The 18,959-nt window shown below is 50.7% G+C and overlaps 2 protein-coding genes across 4 annotated transcripts in view; both read left to right on the top strand.

Annotated features, from left to right (window-relative positions):
• Galnt6 (polypeptide N-acetylgalactosaminyltransferase 6) overlaps window positions 1–7,443 on the top strand; it is a 41,679-nt gene extending 34,236 nt beyond the window's left edge. For all 3 annotated transcript variants that reach the window (XM_021183362.1, XM_021183361.1, XM_021183363.1), the window contains exons 10-12: window positions 623–724; window positions 2,691–2,843; window positions 3,910–7,443. In XM_021183362.1, coding sequence (XP_021039021.1) covers window positions 623–724; window positions 2,691–2,843; window positions 3,910–4,023 — 369 coding nt within the window. In that variant the 3' untranslated portion in view covers window positions 4,024–7,443. The remainder of the gene's footprint in view (window positions 1–622; window positions 725–2,690; window positions 2,844–3,909) is intronic.
• Window positions 7,444–9,425: 1,982 nt separating this feature from the next.
• Window positions 9,426–18,959, top strand: part of Cela1 (chymotrypsin like elastase 1) — a 12,765-nt gene continuing 3,231 nt past the window's right edge. The window contains exons 1-6 of the mRNA XM_021183295.2: window positions 9,426–9,465; window positions 10,114–10,196; window positions 12,062–12,162; window positions 12,593–12,718; window positions 14,302–14,438; window positions 15,107–15,252. Coding sequence (XP_021038954.1) covers window positions 9,426–9,465; window positions 10,114–10,196; window positions 12,062–12,162; window positions 12,593–12,718; window positions 14,302–14,438; window positions 15,107–15,252 — 633 coding nt within the window. The remainder of the gene's footprint in view (window positions 9,466–10,113; window positions 10,197–12,061; window positions 12,163–12,592; window positions 12,719–14,301; window positions 14,439–15,106; window positions 15,253–18,959) is intronic.

Below are 18,959 nucleotides of genomic sequence, written 5' to 3'. Positions count from 1 at the left end.
CTACCAGCCCAGAGATGGTCCCACCCACAAGGGGCCTTTCCCCCTTGATCATTAGTTGAGAAAATGCCTTACAGTTGGATCTCATGGAGGCATCTCCTCAACTGAAGCTCCTTTCTCTGTGATAACTCCAGCTGTGTCAAGTTGACACAAAACTAGCCAGTACACACCCCAAAGATGATGCAGCCCAGGAACAGACAAGGCATGCTGGGAGGGTGGGGGAGACGATTTGGGGGTTCCTCCAGTAGTTAAAGACCCAATGAAGGGAGGAATCTGTGAGTAGTGGTTTTTAAGTGTTCCGCGAGTGAGAATGCCCATGGAGACATGTTAATACACACTGCTGGGCATGCTTAACTCTTTCTCAGCCGTCTCTGCCTTTTGAACAAGTCTGGGGTGATGCTGAGTGAGGGTCAGCTCCCGTGGGCTGGGTCTCGGGACCCAGCATCCTAAGGGGCTGCCCATCTTTCACCACAGAAGGCACCCAGCCCTCCCCTGCCCATCCTCAGGGGCCTCACTTTGCTATGAGCTCCAGGCATCTGGGCTCACACACCGAGGGGAAAGCCATTCCAGTTGGGCCCTCACCCAGCTGAGCTATACCCTGCTCCCCCGTGTTACTTTTGTGCAGATCAAGAATCTTGGTACCAATCAGTGTTTGGACGTGGGCGAGAACAACCGGGGAGGAAAGCCTCTCATCATGTACGTCTGCCACAACCTCGGCGGCAATCAGGTAGGGAAACTGTGCTCAGGCCGGGCAGGCCCGACAGAAATGTGTCCCCTCTCAGGTGCCTCCTCTACCTTTAATTGCGCTTTCCTGAGACCCGCAGTGGAGGAGATGCGGGAAGAGGTCCCCGCTTCTGCTGCAGGAAGCAGGAAGCACACAAGCAAGGTCTACGCGCTGAACCAGGGACACAGAGCTGGCGCCGTGCTGAGCACTAGAGGATGAGGGCTGTGGGTGAAGCTAGCTGCTGGGGCCCGTGGGGAATTCTTGAACGTTTTCTGTCTCACCTACACCTGTATACACTCAGCTTTTATCCTTAATTCCCCCCTGGCCAGAACCTGCCATTCTGACGCTACCCCATTCCCCCAAGTAGTGACCCCCTGAACAGCCACTACTGACATCCTGGATACTTACCCACACCCCACAGCGCAGGACACTCCCTGAGGGGTGGCTAATGCTCCCCTGACTTAGTTAGCCATCTACCACTGTGATAACACACTGTGACCAAAAGAGGAAAGGGTTTTAGACACAGGGTTTCACTGTTAGCCGTGCCTGTCCTGAAACTCACTCCGTAGGCCAGGCTGGCCACGAACTCACAGAGACCAACCTGCCTCTGCCTCCAGAGTCCTGGGACTAAAGGTGTGTGTCATCATACCTGGCAGGTGGATGTCACATTTCTACATCACAGTCTACTGTGGAGGGACGTCAGGGCAGGATCCTGGAGCAGAGGCCTTCGAGAGACAGAGCACACTGGCATGCTCTCCAGGCTTGTATTCAGCTTGCTTCCTACCCACCGGGAGCACCTGCCCAGGAGTGCCATGTCCGGCAGTGGGCTGGGCCCTCTCACTTCAATCATTAATCAAGAAAGGCCCTACAGCCCTGCCCACAGGCCAGTCTGATGGGGGAGTTTTCTCAAGCCAATCTGATGGGGGAGTTTTCTCAGTTGAGATTCTTCTTCCAGTTGACCCTAGTTAGTGTCAAGGTAACAGAAACTAGCCAACACACTACCCATGTGCTGTCCCTCAGGCATCCATTACCCAGATCTGGTATATAAGAGGGATTTAAAAACAGCTCTGGCCGGGTGTGGTGGCGCATGCCTTTATTCCCAGCACTCGGGAGGCAGAGGCAGGCGGATTTCTGAGTTCGAGGCCAGCCTGGTCTACAGAGTGAGTTCCAGGACAGCCAGGGCTACACAGAGAAACCCTGTCTTGAAAAAAACCAAAACAAAACAGCTCTGAAGCAGAGTAGCCTGGGGTATTGAATGGATTGCCAAAACGTGCAAATGAAAACAGATGTTTGAGAGCAGATACGGGGCTGGAGAGATGGCTCAGTGGTTAAGAGCACTGACTGCTCTTCCAGAGGTCCTGAGTTCAATTCCCAGCAAGCACATGGTGGCTCACAACCAACTGTAACAACATCTGACGCCCTTCTCTGGAGTGTCCAGAGTACAGTGTACTTATATATAATAAATAAAATCTAAAAAAAAAGAAAAAAAGAAAGAAGGAAAGAAAGCAAGCAGATTCAGGTACAACCAGCTTATAAGATGGTTCGGGGCGATTCACTGATGAATATCCTTTATTTCAATGGTAGTTTATTAGCACACCCAGAACCAGCTGATGCCAGGATGGTACGTGCCATGGGCTGGAGGGCACATGTTCTGGTAGTTAGAAGGCAGAGGCAGAAGGATCGTGAGTTTGAGGCCAACCTGGTGTACATGGCAGAGATCTAGACCAGCCTGAACTGCAAAAGAAGACTCCGTGTCAGGCACCGAAAAGCAGAACTAGTGTTCCTTCATGGTTGGCGCATAAGGAACATTTTAGTTCCCAGTTGAAGTGATATGCACCATTGATCAGGACAGTGATACAAAGGCTTGGCACAGCTTCCTTCCTCCCCTGGGAAGCCATCTTGTTGGCACTGTAGGGCAGTGGGCAAGCTCCCCACCGGCTCCACAGGTCATCTTTGTCTTGACTTCCAGTACTTTGAGTACACATCGCAGAGGGACCTCCGCCACAACATCGGGAAGCAGCTGTGTCTACACGCCAGTGGGAGCACGCTCGGCCTTAGGAACTGTCAGTTCGTTGGCAAAAACAGCAGAGTGCCCAAGGACGAGGAGTGGGAATTGACCCAGGTGAGTCAGTGGCCCAGAAGGCTGGGTGGGGACTGAGAGTCCAAAGTGACACATCGGTCCCCTCTCCTCTCCCCCCTCCTCTTCCTCCTCCTCTTCCTCTTCTTTCTTGTCCTCTTCTTCCTCCTTCTCCTCTTCCTCTACCTTCTCTTCCTTCTCTTCTTCCTCATCTCCCTCCTCCTCTCCCTCCCCCTCTTCCTCCTCTCCCTCCCCCTCTTCCTCCTCTCCCTCCTCCTCTTCCTCCTCTTCCTTCTCCTTCTTTCTCTTCTTCATCTTCTTGTTCATCATCTTCTTCTGCCTGAGCACCATGGGACTAGAGCAGGGTAGAATGCACGGTAGCTGTGGACTTGGTCAAGGTGTGCTACTGTCTGTTCCTGGCTGATAAAAGAGTGGAGCAGCAATGACCATGGGCGCTTCTGCCATGCGCATTTCAAGGCTGAGTCCAAATAGATGAAGGTGAAGAGTCACCCGTGCCACTCAGGTGCCTCTGTGTGCCAGGTGCAAAGCAACACACAGGCATGCATTGTCTCTCTTCATCCTTAAGGAGCCTTGTCCCAGAGGACAATGTTCCCATTTCTACAAAGCAGACAGATGACATTCAACAGTCTTGTCTGGCCCAGGCCCCACCACTGGCAAATGTCAGGCTGGGATTCAGACCTCCGTACTTATGACTGGAGGCGGGCCTTTTCCCTTGTGCCACCCGGCTGTGTGGTGGGTGGTGGTAAGACATCACCAAGCCGGAGCTCCACCTTCTTTGGTCACCTGCTCAGAATAAGAATAAGAGAGGCCTAACCATGAGGCTACAGGAAAGGATGGAGCCAAAGTCTAACCACAAGCAGGAAAAGGGGGCAGAGGTAGCCCCAAGTTTTTGAGGTTGGCCACCCCAGAGAAAAGGAGACCCTGAGAGGATTTTTCCTGTGACAGCCACCAGGCTAAAGCTGCTGTGTGCATCTCTGGGACAGAATCAGAATCGGAACGCCCTCCCTGTGCTTCATTTCACTCCCTTTCCTTTCATCCGCTGCCCTGTCTCCTTGGCCCCAGTTTAACCCTTTCCTGTGTTGCCTTTTAGGATCAACTCATCAGAAACTCAGGATCTGGTACCTGCCTGACATCCCAGGACAAAAAGCCAGCCATGGCCCCCTGTAATCCCAGGGACCCCTACCAGCTCTGGCTGTTTGTCTAGGCCTGGGGTCACCCCCCAGTGCAGGCCCAACAAGCCCTCCAGGCGGTAGGGTCACCAGGCGTCTGGGGAGTCCTCTCCCCCAGATCCTCTGGAGGCCTGAGAGTTGGATTTTGAAGCCCTGTGGCCACCAAGGCAGGACGTTCTTCTTGCAACAACACTGGTCCCACTTTCTTTCTTCCACGTCAGTGGGGAGACCAGGAGGTCACATGCTACTTGGCCCAAGGCTTTTGTCCTCTCCTAGAGACGAGCCTCGAAAGCAGCCTGAGAGTGTGTCCTGCAGAGGAACTGGAAGGGCAGAGAGCCTCTCGTGTTAGCAGACCTTTGCAGCAAACCCTCTTGATATGTATACACAGAGTGCCTTCATCCTATGTCATTTGCACAGTTATCTCTGGAGGAGACAGGGAGAAAGGAGCCATCCATTGAGAAGGTTGAGAGTGAGCTGGAGTATATAGCTCAGGGAAAGGCTCTGGGTTTGACCCCTTAGCACCACAGAAAACAGAAAAGGAGTCCAGGAGAGAAAGGCAGGCAGAGAGAAGCAGAGAGGGACAGAGGGAGGCAGAGGGCTTTTCTGCAATTGCACACCTGATAGGTGGCTCAAGCTGGGGTTGAGTCCCCGTCTTTGGTGCTGTACCAGGGGTCCTTCCAGCACACAAGAACACTAAACAGTGAGCTGCCAGTCATGCCATTTCCTGACCCCCTCTCTGATCATTCTGGCTGGCTGTCCTCCAGAAAGCCAGGTAGCGAGATGTGAGACTACATTGAGATCCTGGACTGTTAGTGTGGAAAGAAGTTCATGAGCTGAGACAGCTGGTGAGCCTCAAGCCCAGGGCCCCTTTGTTCTAAGCTATAGACGAGGAGAGTAAAAGGCTGAAGCAGGAGCTAGGCATGAAGGCACAGGTCTGCAGCCTCGGTGCTCAGAGACTAAAGCAGCAAGGTCTTAAGCTCCAAGGCCAGCCTGGGCTTCAAAATTCGACCTTTCCTCAAAGGCAATTAAAAAATAGCGTGGAGAATATGCAGGGAACTGCCTCGCAGCCCCTGAACTAAGGCAGCCCCCTCCCCTTTTACACTTACTCCTCAGCAGAAACTAGATAGGTGTTTTGTCCAAGGTCACCTGGCAAGATGTTTGGCAGTTCCAAGCTTAGACCCAAGATAAGGCTAATCAGAGTCCTGGCAAGTCTGAGGGGTCAGGGACAGCGTGCAGTTGCCTGGAGGGCTGATCTCATCTGCTTGCCTGAGTGCCCTGTGCAGAGCTGACCCGAGGATGCCAACCTTTCTACAATCAATTTGGACCCCACTGTCACTCTGCCTGGAAGAAAATAGAAATGTGCAGGAAGACTTTAGGGGGACTTCAGCATGGGACCACGAATGCCTCCTGCTCCATGCAAGGGCACATTGCAGGAAGCCTCCCTTGTCCCCTGGGTGCCAATCAGAGGTAGCCCAGCCAAGGGAAAGAGTCTGACCGAGTTGTGATCCAAGGTGGGAAGAGAGGCTGATTGAGAACCTGGTGGAAATAAAGGTTTTATGGTATTGGTCAAAGGTGTTGGATTTGAGTTCCTCTCTCCCTGCTTTAGCCATAACTGAAACAGATGGGACTGGCAAGGACCCTGTGGCTACTGTCACACCTGCAAACACTCTCCAGCCAGTGTGTATTGGGTGTGCAGTGTGTGCAAGTGTGAGATGTGAGATGGGACCCTTACCCCGTGGAGTCCCAGAATGCTTGAGGAAAGGAGTTAAAACAAGTCAGGAGAGGCCTGACATGGTGGCTGCAGGGAGAAGCTGATGGTGGTGGGTCCTAAGGCAGAGGCAGGCAGGCAGACATTAGTTTGAGGCCAGGCTGGTCTACATAGCAAGTTCCAGGCCAGCCAGGGCTACAGAGTGAGACCTTGTCTCAAAAAGAGAAAGAAGGTGGGAAGGGAAGCTGGAGAGATGACTTTGTGACCAGGAGCTCTTTCTGCACTTCCAGGGGACCTGGATTCAATCCCCTGCAGCCATATGTAACTACGTGTAACCATCAGTTCTGAAAGGTTGTGTCATCTTCTGGCCTGTAAGCACACCAGGCACATGAGTGGTACATAGACATACATGCAGCAAAAACACTCATACCTGTAAAGTGCAAACAAGTATTCTCAATTTTAAAACAAAAAATGAAAAGCTGGGCAGAGTTCAGTTGGTAGCATGGGCCTGACATGCTCAAGGCCCAGGGTTTGATCCATTAAGCCAGGTACACTAGGTATGGTGACCCAGGTTAGCCCAGACTAGTAATCCCAGAAGTTAGGAGATAGAAGCAAGAAGATGCGAGGTTCACGTGAGCTAGACTGGGAGCTGGAGACCAACATGGGCTATGATGCTAAGTTCAGATCACATTGGCATAAAGATAACAATATAGATCCTATTAATTTCTTTAGATCTTAAACGGAAACACTTTTTATAGGCCCCTAAATATATTCTGGGCCCTAAGCACTGTTCCTACTGACTAGATCTGCCCCATAGGAGAGCGGGTTGACCTGTAGGTGAGAAAGACTGTGTGAACTATGTTAACAATGAGTTAATTATAGGGAGTCAAAATCTTGGCCCTAATGTTGGTTCCATTAAACATCTAAATGTTTATCAGCCATAAACTATTTCCCCTCTATCCCAGAATTTTTATATTACCTCCTCAGCCCAATTCTGTTACACCTAGCTAAGGTGTCCACTCTAGTGCTGACAGGCTTTCTCATGTATCCCAGAATTTGTATATTACCTCTTCAGCCCAATTCTGTTATACCCAGCTAAGGTGTCCACTCTGGTGGCTTCCTCACACCCACCCTGGAACAGAGCTGTTCCTTTTTTCTTCCTCCCTTCTTCCCAGGCAGGATCATGCTGTGTAGCCCAAACTGGCCTTCCTTGCCCCATGCTGGGGGTGGGGTGTCACAGGCTTGTACTATTTCTCATTTTCATGAGCTATACTATTGCTTCAGGTATCTTTCTGGAATAAGTGCTTTGACACCAGTGGAAGTGGAAGAGAGGAGCTGCCACCGGTGTTCTGAAACCAGGACAGCTCTTGAAAGGCCTCTGTCCTGGTGCAGTTTGTGTGCTCATTTTTAGATTCTAAAACCACAAGGTGGATCAGGCAAGCAAGCGAGGTTTTACCAAAGCCTCCCTGGCAGCCAACAGGTTGTTAGAGCAAAGACACCATTCCATTCCAGGTACCAAGTGAAGCATACTTGACAAATAGGCAGTCTAAGCAGTGTGTTAAATAACCACTAAATAAAGCAACAAATCAGTATCTTTTTTTTTTTTTCTACCAAAGTGCTCTTTTTCTACTTTAAATTACTTCACCATTTGATCTAATGTATTCAAACTTCCTCTGTACAAGCTTGGATTTTTCCAAAGTTCGTGGGAAATTTTATGAGCAGAAATAAAATTTTGTCATAAACTGTACCCAAACCTCGTGCCTTCCTTTGTCTGTTTGTCCAATTGAAAAGGGTGTGTTCCAAGGATTGGAATGGCTTACTTGAAGAAAAAAACCAAAAGCAATGTGTTGGCATGGAAGTCCACCAAGGCTTCAGTAGTCTGTATCTAAACCTACAAATGATAATGTGAACGTTTAAAGCAGCCGTAGTGTAGTGGTGGGCACCTTCAACCTCAGCGACTGCGTTCCAAACCAGACCCTACCTCAAGGAAAAGAGAAAGGTTGACTAAGGGGTTGAATGGACTCCTTGAGCTTGTTCACTGAACTCCCCCTGATACGCCTAACTCCACCCTCTAAGCACTGGAATTTCCGATGTGCACCACCACCCCTGCCAGGAGGTTGGTTTTCAAGTGCATACAGACTGGGTTTCTCTGCACCAGGCCAAGAGCAGAGACAGATATGGAGTTGGTCCTGCCCTTAAAGGCTGAGGAGGACACTGGAGTCTGTGATGCCTGGCTATACATGTCAAGAAGCTCTCAAGCTGCTCCTTGAACACTGTATCTGGACCAGCAACTGCCTGCCAGTCTCCAGAGAGGCAAGGAGGGAGGAGGGGGGGGAGGACAGGGAAGAGGAGGAGGAAGACGAGAAGGAGGAGGACGACGACGACGAGGAGAAGGCCTGGTTTCCCCAGCCAGCTCATCCCTCTCCCTGAGATCACCTCTGTTTCTGGATGCTTGAAGGTGAGCTGCAGATGGAGCCACTCAAGTTACCTGGGCATTGACTCTCCTGAAGGCTCAGGGGACAGATTTCCTGTAAGCCTCTCCCAGCCCTGCAGCCCCAAAACCTGGACTCAGGTTCAAAGATAACTAGGGTCCCGGGGAAGTCTGGCAGCTTCTGAGCTACTGCTCCCACAGTCCTCTGCTCTGAGGCCGGCCATCTTGTGCCCCGCTCATGGCCCTCTGTCCTCTCTGGGGCACACCACCCTCTGACCTCCTTCTTCTGCTGGTCCTTCCCCTGCTGTGCTCTCAGCTCTCCTGCCCACATGCTCTTGCCCTGAGAGTAGCTTCCCTCTGGAACCTTTCCAGACCTGCTTCCTCTTCATAGCATCATCTTTGCTCTGTTCCTGGGTTCCAGCCTACATCTCTGTGCTGTGGACAAACCCATCTCCCTCTTTGGACATAGAGAAGGTGCCATGCCTCACCTGCTCCCCAAACCCCAATCCCTACGTGCACAGGACAGGTCTCTGTGGCACAGTGACACAGTGGACAGTGGGACAGTGGTGGGTGATGGGAGAGATTCGGACAACATGGGGCACATATGACCAAAAAAAGCAATCCTCATTCTTCATCTTGAATTTTTAAAAAAATATTTATTTATTTTATGTATATGAGTACACTGTAGCTGACTTCAGATGCACCAGAAGAAGGCATCAGATCCCATTACAGATGGTTGTGAGCCACCATGTGGTTGCTGGGAATCGAACTCAGGACCTCTGGAAGAGCAGTCAGTGCTCTTAACCTCTGAGCCACCTCTCCAGCCCCATCTTGAATTTTTTATTATTGTGTTTACCTATCCATGCGTTCGTGGTGTGTCCGTGTGTGCATGAGGGCATGCGTGTGGCAAGCAGGGGACAACTCGCAGGAATTCATCCACTCTTCCACCATGTGAGTTTTGAGGATTGAATGTAGGTGGTCAGCTTGGTGGCAAACGGCTTCACCCTCTCAGCCATCTCGAAAGCCCGCTAAGGATTTGCAGGCTGCATCTCAACTGAGGTCAACTCAGTTGACTTGGGTTAAGTGGATGCCGTCCTTGTTCTGTCTTTGAATATCAGATAAATGAGTTGACTTAAAATTTTGTTCATTTGTACTTTCATGTCACCTGCGCTTTTCCCTGCCTTCTACCCACGGCCCTGCCCAGCTGGCAGGAGGAAGGTCAGCAAAGCTGCTGATAAGAGGCGTATAAAGAGGGCTCGGTTCATGGCAAGGGGACAGTGGTCTACTCTCTCCACAACATGTTGCGCTTCCTGGTGTTTGCTTCCCTGGTCCTGTGTGGTAAGTGGATCATTTGGCCCAAGTTCTGAGGGAGGGGGACTTGAGCAGGGAGGATCATAAAGTCTCTAAGCCCTGGCTGGCTTTCTATCTCAGAGGAAGGCAGAAAGCTGTGTCTGTCAGCCTAGCAAAAGCCTTACTCTCCTCGAGCAAAGGACAGGCGCTGAGGCGCACTGCCTGGCCTTGCAGGAGGTTGAGTCAAGAGGCAGAGAAGGAGCCCCTTGGGAGTTCCCCACCAGCCCTCTTGGCTGCAAGACGCCCAGACACTGCTTGATTGGATGCCCACTGCTCCTGGAGAATCCTCCTGAAGCCCCGGGAGGGGTTTCCTCCAGCTGAGTGGTGACCTTGAGTGGGGATGAGTCTAGGCACCAGTGGACCCTAGCTTAGTGGTTTGGGCAGGACTTTCATGGCAAGGGAAAGTGACACCCCAGACACCTCAGACACCCCAGAGGAAAAGAAATCACTCTGAGGCACTGTTTTCAAAAGAAGCAAAGGGGGCACAGACGACTCAGAACTGGCCCCTCAGTGTTTTGGGGGAGAGCAGTAAATCTGCAGACAAAGCTAACAGTCTTCACAGTGTAGTTGCCGCGCCCCACCCCCCCACCCTGCCAGACCCACGCTTAGTCATCACTCGCTCTCTGCCCCACAAAGGACACAGTACCGAGGACGTTCCGGAAACTAACGCCCGCGTGGTTGGAGGGGCTGAAGCCCGGAGGAACTCTTGGCCGTCTCAGGTGGGTGTTGCTCTAGCCCAGGCTTTTACCCAAACAAAAGATGCTGTGCATCACACACCCCCAAAAATGTATTTTAGGTGTATATGTGTTTTTACCAGCAGGAAGCTCACTTGCTGTCTAATTCTAGATTTTAACCATGTGTGGAACAAGACTGAGGTGGGAGTCTAAATACAAAATGATTAGGGGGGGGGATGAATTTATTTACCAGTCTTGTGGTCATAGACTCTCAAACGTGTGTGTGTGTGTGTGTGTGTGTGTGTGTGTGAGAGAGAGAGAGAGAGAGAGAGAGAGAGAGAGAGAAAGACAGAGACAGAGAGAGAGACAGAGACACAGACAGAGATACAGACAGAGACACAGAGACACAGACAAAGTGCCAGACTGCCACAGCACAGAAGGTTGCCAACCTTCCACCATGTTTGTGGCGTGGCCTTTCATGTTTCTGCCGCTCCGCTGTATGCTGCATACCATGCTGGTGCCAACCCCTCGCCCGCCTCACTGAACTCCCCAAGCTTCTGGGTCACTCTCCGGTCTGCACCTCCCACCTCACTAGAGAGTGCTGGGAACCCCCGATGCTTTCCACAGCATCCAGGCTTTTGTTTGTTGTTTGCTGACAGGGTCTTGCCAGGCAGCCCTGGCTGGCCTGGAACTGGCTAGGCAGACCAGGCTGCTGCTGCTGAACACACAGATGCTGCTGCCTCTGCCTCCCAAGTGCTGAGAGGAGCACACCGGGTTTTTACATGGGTCTCAAGAATTCAAACTCAGGACGTTGGATTTGCATAGCCAACGACTTCACCTGTGACTGAAACTCTGTCCCTTCTTTCTATAGTCCGAGGACTTAAATCCAGGACCTTGGTCATGTCTGGAAAATGCTTTTTCTCTGCGTTACATCCTCACCCCACAAACTGCTTTTGTTATTCCTGTGATGGCTATGTGCCAGGTGGATCCCAGAGGCTCCACATACCCTAAACCATACCTGCATCCACCTGTCCATAGCGTGTGTCCCAGATGGCACAATCACACATGGGCACCATGTTCCTTTGGCTTATGTTAGCGCATTCTTATCATGGCAGTTGGGCTTGGCTCTGTGCAGATACAGACGCATAAAGCAGGTACATCGGCTGCTCGACAGCCACACTTCCAGACGCATCTGTGCAAGTTCAGTTAAACTCAACTTACATCAGTTTGAGCCCCAATTTTCAGTAGTTCTATTGTATAATATGAGAAAAACAAACTGATTTTTTTAAAAAATGAATTTTCCACCGTCAGTTCCAAGTTCTCCCTGAGGTGAGAGGCCAGGGTATTTCTTGTGTGTGTTTCAAGACAGGGTTTTCCTGTGTAGCCATGGCTATTCTGGAACTCACTCTGTAAACCAGGCTGGCCTCGAATTTAGAGAGATTCAAGCCAGCACTGCCTCCTGAGTGTTGGGATTAAAGGTGTGTGCAGCCACTGCCCAGCAAGGGTATTTCTTGAAGACACTGAGGAGAGGACCCTGGAGCCCTTACAAACTTTGTAAGGCTTCAGTGATGGCACGATGCCTTGGTTACCTTTGGAGAGGAGCTGATAAAAGCACATGAGTTCTAAGCCCAGGGCAACAACAATCTGTTGGAAAGATGCTGAAGGCACTGTGTGCGCCCTCACTTTCCCTCAAGTGTAGCAAATGTCATCAAGGCCTTCTCTAGCAACGCACTCCAGCAGAGCCACTGCAGGCAGAGGGGCGGAGCAATCGGCAGTGGGGCGGAGCAATCGGCCGGGACGGGCGATTGGTTTGCTATCCCTGGCCCAGAAAGTTAAAGAATGTTTTAAGTGGCATCAGAAAGTTTAGACGGTGACACCAACCCACCCTCGCTTTCTTCCTTCTCGACTAGATTTCCCTCCAGTACCAGTATGGAGGATCATGGCACCACACCTGTGGAGGCACCCTCATCCGAAGCAACTGGGTGATGACCGCTGCTCACTGTGTGGACAGGTGAGGAAAACAGAGCCGGGTTCCTGAGCCCACGGGAGGAAGCGACTAAGCCTTCTGGAAGAGTACATAGCTTGAGCTTCTCAGGGCAGTGGGCCGCGGCTGAGCCTGTTTGTGTCTGGTTGACGTTTACGGGGACAGTATAGAGAAAGCTCAAGTTGTGCGCGCGCGTGTGCACGCACATGTGTAACCTGTAAGTTACCTCTGGTTAACTTAATAAACTGAAAATGTCCAGCTGACTGTCTATTTTCTGCCGCCTCGGCTGCTAACTTCAGGGAATGAGAGCGCTTGTCCGGCCTCACCTTCAACCCCGTTTTGTTCTCTGTCTAGGCTTGAGAATCTCAGTTCCCACCCCAGGGTTAAACTGCTAGTCCATTCTCACACTTTCCTCTGAGTGGGAAAGGAGGTCCCTCAAGCTTCCCTCTCTCTCCAGCCCCATGACTTATCGAGTGGTCGTCGGAGAGCACAACCTGAGCCAGAATGACGGCACCGAGCAGTATGTGAACGTGCAGAAGATTGTGTCACACCCCTACTGGAACAAGAACAACGTGGTTGCAGGGTAAGCGGGGGTGGGGGCGTGTGTGTGTGTGTGTGTGTGTGTGTGTGTGTGTGTAAGCTGGCTGAGGGCTGGGGCAGGGCTGCCTGGCCACCGGGTCTGTCTGCTTCACTTGCTCTCCACGGGACAGAGGGATTGGCTGAAACTTCATCTATGGCTTTTGTACTCTGGATTGTTGAGTAGTGGGTTGCACCCGGGAGAGAGCCCTGTGTTCTGCAGAAGAACGCGTGCTGGATTCTCACCCAGGACCAGGAGCACACGGACTGGGGAGGTCTTGAGAGCACAGAAAGATTTCCCGGTTGGTCTCATGTGGGTGTGTCTGCTCAACTGGACCCCATGAGGGCTTCTCTCTGTTTAATGTCTCTGTTTTTCTGGGGATGGAAATTTGGTTTAGTTTTTTTTTTTTTTTTTAAAGATTATTTATTTATTTATTTATTTATTTATTTATTTAATGTCCGTGAGTACACTGTTGCAGTCTTCAGACACACCAGAAGAGGGCATTACAGATGGTTGTGAGCCACCATGTGGTTGCTGGGAATTGAACTCAGGACCTCAGGAAGAGCAGATGGTGCTCTTACCCGATGAGCCATCTCTCCAGCCCTAGTTTTGGTTTTTTGAGACAGGCTCTTATGTAACTCAAGCTGTACAAGAACTCACAGTATAGTGGAGGCCACTAGCCTGCCACCCAAGTTTTGGGATTCTAGGAATACACTATCATCTGACATCACTCGGAACATTCTGGAACTTTCTGGGCTAGTGAGAGCAAACAGTCATTAATCACCTTATGAATTATACTTCATCTGGACAAAGAAATTTTGTTTGGTTTTGATTGGGCTTTGGTGTTGGAGAAGGAGCCCAGGCCCTTCAACATAGCAGGAGGATCAGGAGTTCAAAGTCATTATCAACTACATGGTTAGAATAAAAAGATAGCCTGGGCTCAGAAATACCTAACCCCCTGTCTGAATAAATAAAATAAAATAATAAGGCAAGATCTGGGGACATAATTCAGTGGCAGAGTCCCCTGTGACAAGCACTAGAAAAAAAAATGGTGGCCAGTGGACAAACTAGTGGTTCAAGTTTGTAATCCCAGTCTAACACTGGCCTACACGTGTGAGACCCTGAGTCTAATGCTTCCACCACAGAAGAATAAAAAGGCGTTCTATTCTGTAGAGTGCATAGGGATGGATTCAAGTAATTGGTATAATTCTGACAGATGTCTCAGAATCTTATCTGTTTGAGAACTCTAGCAGAGCTCTGCTTTTTTTTTTTTTTTTTTTTTTTTTTTTTTTTTTTTTTTTTTTAATGGATTTGGCTCTGTTCACCAAAGCAGAGCCAGCCTGCAATTCCAACATTCTACCAGAAGATGCTGCTGTTGGACATCTAATGTCCTGCAGCTCAACTGCTTCCAAGTTTGCCCCCTCCGTGTGTGTGTGTGTGTGTGTGTGTGTGTGTGTGTGTGTGAATAAATCATCATATTGCCTAGAGCTGGAGTTACAGTCACCTGATATGGGTGCTTGGAACTGAACTTGGGTCTTCTGAATGGCAGACCTTATCAGGTGAGTGAGCCGCCATCTTTCCTCCTGCAGCTATGACATCGCCCTGCTGCGCTTGGCCCATAGTGTTACACTCAATAACTATGTCCAGCTGGGTGTTCTGCCCCAGGAGGGAACCATCCTGGCTAACAACTCTCCCTGCTACATCACAGGCTGGGGTAGAACCAGGAGTAAGTCATCCACACTCCCCCACACCCCCCACACCCCCACCCCTCACCCCCAGTTCCCTGGCCAGTTGGTCCTATGTAGTGAGTTCCAGGATAGCTATGGCTACATAGTAAGACCCTGTTTCAAGAAGAAGAAGAGAAGGAAGAGGAGGAGGAGGAGGAGGGGAGAGGAGGAAGAAAAAGAAGAGGGGGAAGAGAGGAGGAAGAGGAAGGGACAGAAATAAGATACTGCTGCCTGATGTGCTGAAATAGGGAGACTGGGAGTTTAAGGCCAGCCTGGCATTATAATGAGGCCCCATCCCTCAAAAAAAAAAAAAAAAAAAAAAAGGAAAGGAAAGGAAAGGAAAGGAAAGGAAGAGAGGCAGGAGGGAGGGAGGGAGGGAGGACCGGATGGCTACAATGCCTCCTCTGATCTGCAGTTTTGTGAGGCTTCTACTGTAAGCAGCACAGCAGGCAGAATTGTTGTGGAGACCATGCTATGGGTGAAAGCAAGCAATTGCAGGCTTGGGGTTGAGGGCCTGGGAACAGTGAAGCTGTGGCTACCACCCACAGAGGAGAGAGGGGGACCCATGACCTGTAACAAGCTGGCAGGAGCTGGACCCACGTTCAGGTCAGGAGATCTTGGGAAGGAGTCTTCCCGGCACTGACTTCCAATGTGATATCCCATTCAGCCAACGGGGAGCTGGCCCAGACCCTGCAGCAGGCATACCTGCCCAGCGTGTCCTATAGCATCTGCTCCAGCTCCTCTTACTGGGGCTCCTCTGTGAAGAATACCATGGTGTGCGCTGGTGGAGATGGAGTCCGCTCTGGATGCCAGGTAAGTGTACGCAGGGGTGAGCCCCAGGGGCCTCCACTGGACACCCCGCCTTTTACACTCTGTCTGTTCCTCATCTGCTCTTGCGCCGGTGGACAGACTCAGCTTCCTACTCTATCCCAGAACCTCCAAGTGGGAGGGGACATGAGAGTTCCTTGCTCAATATCGGTACTTCAAAAGCTGCAGTGTGGCCTAACCTGCCTGTACCTCCTTGTGTATTTTTTAGTAGTTGCTTGTGACCTATATTCTTTTAATGGTAGCGAGGGGCCCAGCCTTTGGAGACCGAGGCAGTTAACTGTATGGCAGGTGGTCTCAGCCCCATCAGTCCCTTTTGTTACACTGTACCACCGTTGCACTTTACCCTGGTGATCGCTCACTCCCAGGAGGGGGTGCAGGTGGGAATAGCAGAGGCGCCAGCACTGAGCAATCTTATAATCTTTCTTATGCAGTATACAGGCTTCTCTATTTAGACAAGACCAAGCCACAGTAAACACATTACAGGTTGCTCGGAGCAGTTCAGCCTGTGCGTGTGGTGTGTCTCTCTCACACAGGAAACTGTGGGGGGAGGGGTGCTGGGATACAGAGATGGCAAATGAAGGAGCCAGGAGCTTCAAGGCAGGCAGGCATTGTAACATTGTGGCTAAAAGTTTTGATAAAGGCAGACTGGCATGGAAGCCCCCAACACCTCCCTCTGCTGCAGCCAGGAAAGTTTACCTTCTGGGAGACAGGGAAACCTGCAGGGAGTCCCAAAGGTTAAGTAGAAATAAATCGAGTGAAAAGGAGGTAAAGTCATTCAAAAGAAGGGAACCGCACAGAGGAAGGAAGCACTTGAGGCTGAGAAGGCCCAGGGACTGGTCTTTCCCTTCAGCTAGGACAGAGCTGGGATCAGAAGCTCACGAGCCATATCCAGCCTACTGCCTGGTTCTGCATGGACCATGAGCTACTGACGAAGGTTATAACCTTTGGAAATGGTGGTGGTTGTTATTGTTGTTTTAAGAATCAGAAGGATAGCATTTCAGCTGGGAGGCACATGACATAAGCATAAAACTCTGGCGTTCCATGGATGGAGTTCCCTGAGGCATGGAGGTGCATACCTCTAACCCCTGGGGAGGCAGGCTCAGAACAGCAAGGTTATCTTGGGCTACAAAGCCAGTTGCAAGGCCAGCCTGGGATACCCGAGGTATTATCTTGAAAACAGAAAGGGGGGGAAAAAATCAAACGGACAGAGCTTGGGAGAGAAAGCCAGGTGAGGCACCCTCAAGAACAAATTGGATTCTGACCCCAAGGAAAAGTTGCAGAGTAATGAGAGAGGAGTGGGTTTTGGGGGAAGGTCCACAAGAACATAAACGCTTGAATTCTTCAGGGCTGGGTGGAAGAGAACAAACCCACCCAGACCCAAGAAAGGGCGGTAACAGGCAATAAGGACTTGCAAAACCTGAGGAAGACCCGCAGGTCATCTCATAGCCGGAGTTTTGATGAACAAGCTCTGTGGCTACTAAGTGGCTAATCTGGTAACTGTCGTGGCAAGGATGTCTGTAGAAGGTGGGGACAGACACACAAGGGCAGGTAAGGGTAAGAAGGCATTTGTCAGGGACCCTTGGATGGGGGGAGAGGTACATACAAAATCTGGTGACATTAGAAACAGAAGTCACAGACAGGTGGGTCTTTAATGGGGAAGAAAATCCAGGGTAACAATAGGCAGAGAAGATTTATTGGAGGGCGAAGAGGGCGGATAATGGATGGACCATGATCCTAGTAAAGAAGGGAGAGCTGGAAGCCAGAGGCCAGCCAGCTGGACACAGCTTTAACTGGGGGTGGGGGACGATGGGGATGTTCCCTGACCGCGGGCAGGTTTGCAAACTGGGCAGCCGCAAGTTGGTGTTCTATTTTATTGCTTCTGGTTACTCATGAACTAGGAAATCAACTTGACTGCAAAAAAAAAAAAAAAAAGGAAAGTGCAAAGGTTGTGCAAGCGCGGATAGCTACGGTGAAGAGGAAGGGTCACCCTTCGAGGGGGCGAGCTTGGCATGCACTTCGCTCACATTTCCTAGGATAACTAACATGAACCGGAAAGGGTTACCCTTCAAGACAGAGAGCTCGGACGGAATAGGCTTCACTCACTCTTCCCAGGGTAACTCTCGTGAACCGGAAATGGTTACGTTTTGAGCCCTCGAGTTTGGCATACGCTTAGCTCACGCACTCTTCCTAGGATAACTAAAGAGATGTGAACCGGAAAGGGTTCTCCTTTTGAGACTGCGAGCTTGGCCTTGGGGTACGCTTCCGCTCACTGTTCCTCCGTAGACCTAGTTAAAGGGGATGGGTCAACTCCAGGCTGGGTTGTCTGCTTCACTGGCCACAGCTCAGGAATGCGGCTTGATTGCAAGATCCCAGCGTTGTGGAAGAGGAAGAGAAGTTAGCCCGAGGCTGGCGCAGGTCAGAGCAGGACAGAAGGAGCAAAGGGATTTTTGTGAAACCAAAGAACTACAGGAAGAAAAGGAGCCGCTGCTTTTGCAATTTTCCTTGTTAAAATTTATAGACGCTAGGATGCTGGGCGTGGTCACTTTAATCCCAGCACTTTGGAGGCAGAGGCAGGTAGACATTAGGGTTCGAGGCCAACCTGGTCTACTTAGTGAATTTCAGGCCAGCCAAGGGGTACAAGGTAAGAACCTGTCTCGAAATGAAAACAATTAATAATAGTAATAATAATACCTTAAGAGACAACAGATAGACAGACAGACAGTCTAATGCATAGAACAACCTTCTCTGGGTCTTCAGCAGCCAGCCACCCCTGTCACTCCTCAAGTCTAGCCTTCCTGACCATATTCACACATCTCTGCTTTAGAAAGGCCTTCTATTCTGGCAAGAGAGAGAGAGAGATTTTATTCCTCCAAACTGATAAGTCTTTGAAACGAACGTGTTTCCGAATCCTTTCATACTTGGAGATTCCCCCCCTTCCCCCCCCCCCCATAGTGGGCCTGAGGCCTTTGGAGTCCTAAGTGAGCCCAGTTCTCCTCAGGCAGGATTCAATGGGTCTCAGTCTATACATCTACACTGGGTTCTTCCCCAGCTTCCCCTGCTGACCCAACTCCTCAGCCACACACACCCCAGCTACACACACACACACACACACACACACACCCCACACCGTCTCTCCCAGCTTCCCTCTCATGTCAATTAGCATATTGCAATACTATTATACAGACTCAGTTCTCTTCCGTTCCATTAACTCTGAAATACTCTCAAAACATTAGTGGTGGGGCGTTGGGGGGTGGAGCGATGGCTTGCACGGCAGCTCAACCTTCCCTAATTTCAGTTCCAAGGGATCTGGCACCCTCTTCTGACCTCTGTGGACACCAGACATGCACACGGTACACAGATTTGTAAATAGGCAAAACATTCACGCGCACAGTGTAAGTCTTGGTCTCCCTTCTCCCTTTGTTAGGACGTGGGTGGGCGTGGTTCAGGTTTCAGGACGTGGGTGGGAGTGGTTCAGGTTTCAGGACGTGGGTGGGAGTGGTTCAGGTTTCTTTGCTTGAAGACAGTCATGTGAAGAGTTACCCTTTCTAAGCAGTTGGGTTATAATGAGTTCTTTAAGGAATTAAGAATTAGCTGCAGGCCGGGCGTGGTGGCGCACGCCTTTAATCCCAGCACTCGGGAGGCAGAGGCAGGCGGATTTCTGAGTTCGAGGCCAGCCTGGTCTACAGAGTGAG

This window comes from Mus caroli, chromosome 15, assembly GCF_900094665.2.
Source record: "Mus caroli chromosome 15, CAROLI_EIJ_v1.1, whole genome shotgun sequence".
NCBI lineage: Eukaryota > Metazoa > Chordata > Mammalia > Rodentia > Muridae > Mus > Mus caroli.
This window is presented reverse-complemented; position numbering and strand designations above follow the sequence as displayed.